The 6,409-nt window shown below is 35.9% G+C and overlaps 1 protein-coding gene across 1 annotated transcript; it reads right to left on the bottom strand.

Annotated features, from left to right (window-relative positions):
• Positions 1-1,386: 1,386 nt before the first annotated feature.
• On the bottom strand, positions 1,387-2,058 carry LOC145049625 (uncharacterized). Its single transcript, XM_078998009.1, has one exon. It carries the CDS (start codon positions 2,056-2,058, stop codon positions 1,387-1,389), a length of 672 nt encoding a protein of 223 aa, XP_078854135.1.
• Between the last annotated feature and the right edge of the window lie 4,351 nt (positions 2,059-6,409).

Raw genomic sequence — 6,409 nt, 5'->3', positions numbered from 1 at the left:
GCCAGAGGGCCCACAAGAGTTGGGGCTGGAGGGCCCCACTGAGACACATTGACCAGAGGGTCGACAGAGTTTCAGCCTCGAGTGGCTATTATGTGTTAGAGTGGTATTTTGGGGAACTCGGTAAGCTTATGCTTACAGTGTTATGTGTTATGTGTTTCAGGTACCAGTGATGACCGCGGGAAGTCGCCGGCTTGATTCGTACACACGCACACCAGAGTTATATGTTTTTTTATCTTGGGGTTTTGTATTAAGATAATGTTGATAAAATATTTCGAAAAATGAATGTGAATGATACTTTATGGTTTTAAAAAGCGAAAAATTGTTTAAATTTTTACGGTGTTACATGAGCATTCTAACACTTCCTAAGTGTACATCCAACCCTAATAAACCTTGGGTCTATGTTTGTCTAAAATACATGAAAATTTTGTTTTCCAAGGTTTTTAACTTATCTAGCATGTCATGGGGAACTTTTAAACATAAAAGAACTAGATGAATTACATACCTTTTGATGAGTGTTGATTCCTTGGAGTTTGAGAGCCAAGCACCAATAATGTGGATGCCTCAAATGGAAATCACAAATCACCACAAACTTGGAAAACCTTATGAAAGTGTATACTTTGCACTAGAAATCGGCCACCACTTCTCACACACACTAGGGTGTCAATTCATGCAACATAGGCTTGTTTATATAGTGTAGATGATTAGGATAAACCCTAATAACCTTTGTCTTTTCCTTTTCCAAGGATCCATGGGTTAAAAGCTCCATGGATCATCCATGGACTTCCATATAAGCTAAGCCCATTCTCAAATGAGTGTTAGCCCACACCATATAAATATAATAGCCTATGATTTAATTAGTCTTCCTTTTAATCACTAAATCAATTCATAATTAATTTAAGATTAAAAATTAATTAAATAACATGACTTTATATTAATATATTATAACTTATAATATATTAATAAAATATATGTATACAATTCTCATAATATTATCCATAAATAATTTGGGTGAAGTGCAACCCAAATGGACCATGTCGGGTCGGGTCAAGTATATACCAAATAAGTTATGGACTTAGACACCTTATCCAACACCCCCTTCCTTAATTGCTATGCTTGCTGAGGTTTGGTCGTAGATTTCATAGAGGTTTTATAACATTCTTTTGATTCTTGTTGATCTCCTATGATCTTCATTGTTCCCCATGGAGTAGGTAATTTTACACATTGATGATATTTTGATGGAACCGCTTTCATCTCGTGGATCCATGGTCTACCTAGTATAGCATTATAAGAATATAAGGTGTTAATAACACATAAATTTTGTATAGAGTTTACCCCCTCTATGTATATTGGTAGCTTTATTTCCCCAATCATGTGTTTTTTCCCCCGTTAAATCCTATGAGGACCAAGGATCTCTTGATTATTTCTGCTCTGGATGTTCATCCTTTTTAGTGCGTCTAGGAGTACGATGTTGACCGACGATCCTCTGTCAACAAGGATTCTCCTCACAAAATGGTTGGCCATGTACAGTGTTATCACGAGTCCGTCATGGTCAGGATTCTGAATCCCTTCACTATCCGTCTTGTCAAATGTAATTTCTTTTTCGCTGCTAACCAGGGTATTCTTCCGTGGTCTATATTCCTTTTTTGTTTTAGAGACCTTGGCGTGTCTTTTAACCTGAGAATAAGAAGTACCATAGATGTTAGTTCCACATGATATAACTTTAATTATCTTAGAATTAAAGGGTGGAGATCCTGGTTTCTCCGGGATCCTGTTACCATCCTTGCTGTTCTCCTTGGATTTTTCTCTTTTTCTCCTGAGGATCTCTTTGAGGTGTCCCTTGCTAAAGAGGTAGCTGATTTCTTTTTTTAGATATATGTAATCCTCCGTCATGTGACCGAAGTCATTGTGGTAAGCACACCATTTGGAGTTGTCTTTCCAACTGGTGGACTTGTTATCCCTCTTTTGCCATCTTGCTTTGCGTCCAACATCCTGCATAGCATGAATTATACCTGAGCTTGAACCAGTACCCACACCTCCTCCACGTGTGCTCATCACCATTCTGAAAAAAAAATCATAGAAGTGATTAGATCATACCTAAGAATCCGCATCCCACAAGTTTTCTAGATTCTCCAAGACTCTCCTCAATTTGAGTATGGATCCTACACTTTTAGTAGTACAGGACCAATACTACCATCCATACCAATCCATACTTTCCTCAAGAATCATCCTGAATCCTCTAGGTCACCTTCTCAAACTCGTACTCCAAGTACTTGCTAAACATTGCAACCAAACCCACTAAAGCACTTCCTAGGCCCTCCTAGGTTTCCGACCTTACCTTGTCATCGGCTATTGAAAAACTCCCACTAATACCAATTAACTACCTCATGAATATAATCACATGCCACAAAGCTTAGATAATCCTTCAAGTAACAGGCTCAACCCTACAACGGTTAGACTCAAATGAAAGTTGCGCAACAGATTCAAATTCATCACTCTAAGATTATTTAACCTTTACAACATGTGAATTGACACATTCACTTATTGGTTAACTCATATCGCTAAGAATCCCACAAAGCACAAAGCAAGCGGCATTCATGCAGTAACACTCCAAGCCATAGATTAATCAAGGGACTTCTCAACTCATTGGCTACCAACGTCTTCGATGTACTAACATACTTCCTAGGTTCTCCTACGATTCCTCACCCCACCCTACCATCAATTGCTAAAGATCCCTTACTAATGTCGGTTAACTATTTCCTGAATATAATTGCATGACACAAAGCTTAGATAATCCTTTAACTAAAAGACGCAACCCTACAACCATTAAATTCAAATGAGAGTCGGGTCATAGGGCCAAATCAATCAGTCTTAGATTATTTAACCTATGCATCATGCAACTTAACATATTTGTGAAATAATTAGCTATGACAACCCGAAATTTCTATCTTGTACAAACCCTACATTTCAATCAAAGTCAAACTTGCTTCTGCTAACGTTTAGCACTGTTTTGAGTCTGTTTGAGCATTCTGAGCTTAATACATCAAAAGAATAAGTGAAACGAAGTGTCAATTGAAGTTGTAAAGTATCAAACAATCCCTAACCATCATCATGTGGAGTTTACAGCCACACCATGTGAGTTCACGGCCGTAAACACATGGTGGCCGTAAACTCACGCTATATATATATATATATATATATATATATATATATATATATATATATATATATATATATATGACACCTAGTCATTTTTCAATCGTTCTTCACATTCCAAGCTTGAAAAATCGGATTCTCTCCCAAGGATCTTAAAGATTTTGCTTCCAATCTTCACAAATGTAAGTAAATCCTTCCATCTATGTGTTGTTACATCACTTCTTCTTGATTCATCCTTGAATCCATCCACAAATTCATCTCTTTGATCTAGATCTTCAAGATCATCAAGAACACATAAGTGTTTTGGGCCAAAAAACACCCCCATTTTCCTTCAAAACGTAAGTATACTACCCTTAGCTTGTTACATACTAGAATCACTTGATAAACAACTAGAAAACACCAAGAAATCATGGACAAAAGGGTGTTTATGGCCAAGGAAATCTCCCTTGGCCGTAAACTCTACTTATTGGTGCAAAGTTGCCACAAACCCTTTCCTAAGCCTTGGATCTAAGACTAGAACACTTCCAAGTTGAGTAAAGGACCTTAAACATCAAAATGGTAAAAGTTACCATGATTTTATGGCCGTAAACTTATTAGGGCCATAAACCCATGGTCGTGAACTCATGGGGAGTTTACTCTTGAGCCGTAAACTCCAAAGTGAGGCCCTATAACCCTTAGATGCAACCCTTTTGTACTTCTAGCACTTGAATCAAAGTGTTTTCCATATCCTAGGGTGTCTTTACTTGATTAATTAGTTGCTTAATCACTAATTAGATACATATATTTGTCATTATATGTTAAATAGGGTCCATGTGTGTGTTCAAGTCTTCACTTGGCACTTAGCATCCTATACAGCAATTTCATCCAAACCACTCACTACAGGTGAGTTCATACCCCTTAATCAATCTTTTAAATGTTTTTAAATTCTTTTATGGGGGGAATACAAGTTTAATCATTATAGTTATAATATCAATCACATGTGATTTATAACTTTCAAACAAATGGATTTACTATACTTTTAACTGTTTTGTCAACAAACTACTTCAAAATGATTATCAAACTCTTTTACATGTTAAACTCTTTATAAAACTTGGTATTAATTGCCAAATCTTTACTTTCAATTCTTTAAACTTATATATTGTCAAAATCATGTCCAATACATATATAGTTATATAAGTAAGGTTTAAAGGACATAGGACTGATAACTCACTTTAATTCTTGTTCCTTGTTTGGTTGTGGACTTAGAGTACCATGTTGTTTGTCCGAGTGTCGTTTGATCCTTAATTATATATTTTGTATATATGTATAGATATAAAGCTCTTACTTCAGTTCCTTCGCCTTTGGGTAGCAAAGGTGTATAAACTTACTAAGTCATTCAAATAACATTTCTAGTAAACTATAATAGGTATAGTTTAGAGGTATACTACTTACTATTTTCTAGTACATAGAAACATACAAAGAGTCAGTTCATACATGATTTAATACATACTATAATGAGAAATAATACATACACTACACTATACAAAAGAACATACTATAATGAGAATCAGAGAGAACATACTACGCACTAGACAGAGAGAACATACACTAGTACATACAATTCATACACATTATATACTATACAAAAAAAACATACTATGATGAGAATTAGAGAGGACATACACTACACTAGTATATACAATACATACACACTATAACATAAATGTGAGGCACTACTTCGGGGCATGGCATCTCTGTTATAGCTCGTCTTGTAACCAGAGTCTCCTAAAGGGAAAGCGTGAATTTGTGTATAGATCTATATTGGACTGACCGTCCTACACCTTGATGCTAGCTACAGCAGGACTTGCAGGTCTTCAGGTGATGAATGTAATACCATCTCGACGTCTTCGAGCGCCGTGTTTTACTAGGTCGATCAAGTATGGTTACAGTTATATCACATTATACCTTAATTAACAATTGGTTTAAGGTGGTTAGTACAGCAGTAGTTACTATAACATAATACTACAGTACTTCGTTATTTTCCCATTACACCTACTTTGTGATCTGCTCACATAAACAATAATGTAAAAACTATATTTTATTAATGATAGTCACATGTGGGAGAAATACTCACTTTTACAATGAACAAACATACAGCACATTTGATGCCTTGGTAGAAGGCTAATTTTAGTAGAAAATATAGGATTTTCTAGGAGATACAAACAATTCCTACAAACATTTACAAACTTATACATTCAAACACTTACAAAAATTTTCATACAAAAAATGACAGTAAAATGCTTATGAACTCACCAGCTTTAAAGCTGATAAACTCTTTCAAAATAACTTGTATTCTCAGGTCATCAGTAGACAGGTACCGAGGCCAGCTTTTGAGAAGATGGAGCATTTTCAAGACTCATCTTTATTTTGAATCATATTTTTGGTGTCTTATAAACTACAGCACACACTTGTATTAAAGTATGTTATTAATGCAATGGATAATGTTGTTTGCTTGTTTACTATTATTCTGTGTTGTTAATGCAATGGATACTGTACATGACGTCCTCCACCACAGAACATTTCTGGCGTTCCGGTTTTGGGGTGTGACATTAGCTCACATCAGTATGAGTCCCACAAAGCACAAAGCAAGCAGCATTCGGGTATCAGAATGTCTAACCGGCATGCCAACTAACCAATCCATTCTATCCAATCATCTAAGATCCATACTAGCATGAAATTCTAAAGCTCAAACAACAGGCATCAAATACATCTCTCCTAACATGAAACCCTGAGCAGATCCTTATCCCTAGTCTAGCATGCAAATCTCATAACATATAATATAACAAGCATATCAGGGGTATTCTGGGAATCACTTACTTGAGTTCGGCCAATTGCACGCATCACACCCCCTTTTCTTTACAAAAGTCTTTTTTGAAATTCGTTTTTTTTAGAGATTACCAACTCCTCAATTTGAGTTCGGTCACACTTGAGAGTGTTCCCGAATCCCTCAAACTAAGGCTCTAATACCAACATATAACATCCAAATATTATGAGGTAAAACTTCCATTTTTAATTCAACCAAATAACCAATTATCTTTTGTATTCAAACATTCAAAAGTATTTCGTAATAAAACAGTCATCAGAGTATAATCCCAAAATCATCATAATGCGGAAACATGGTTAGTTGCGTTGCGATCAATTCGGGCCCTTCCCTTTCGAACCAGAAGTACCTGAAATCATAACCATAAAACCATAAGCACAAAGCTTAGTGAGTTCC

The sequence above is a fragment of the Lactuca serriola genome, chromosome 5 (genome assembly GCF_051521515.1).
Source record: "Lactuca serriola cultivar US96UC23 chromosome 5, Lser_US96UC23_V15, whole genome shotgun sequence".
Lineage (NCBI taxonomy): Eukaryota > Viridiplantae > Streptophyta > Magnoliopsida > Asterales > Asteraceae > Lactuca > Lactuca serriola.
This window is presented reverse-complemented; position numbering and strand designations above follow the sequence as displayed.

Coding starts and splice junctions, on each gene's coding strand:
- LOC145049625 (XM_078998009.1), bottom strand. CDS start 2,058: ATGGTGATGAGCACACGTGGAGGAGGTGTGGGTACTGGTTCAAGCTCA.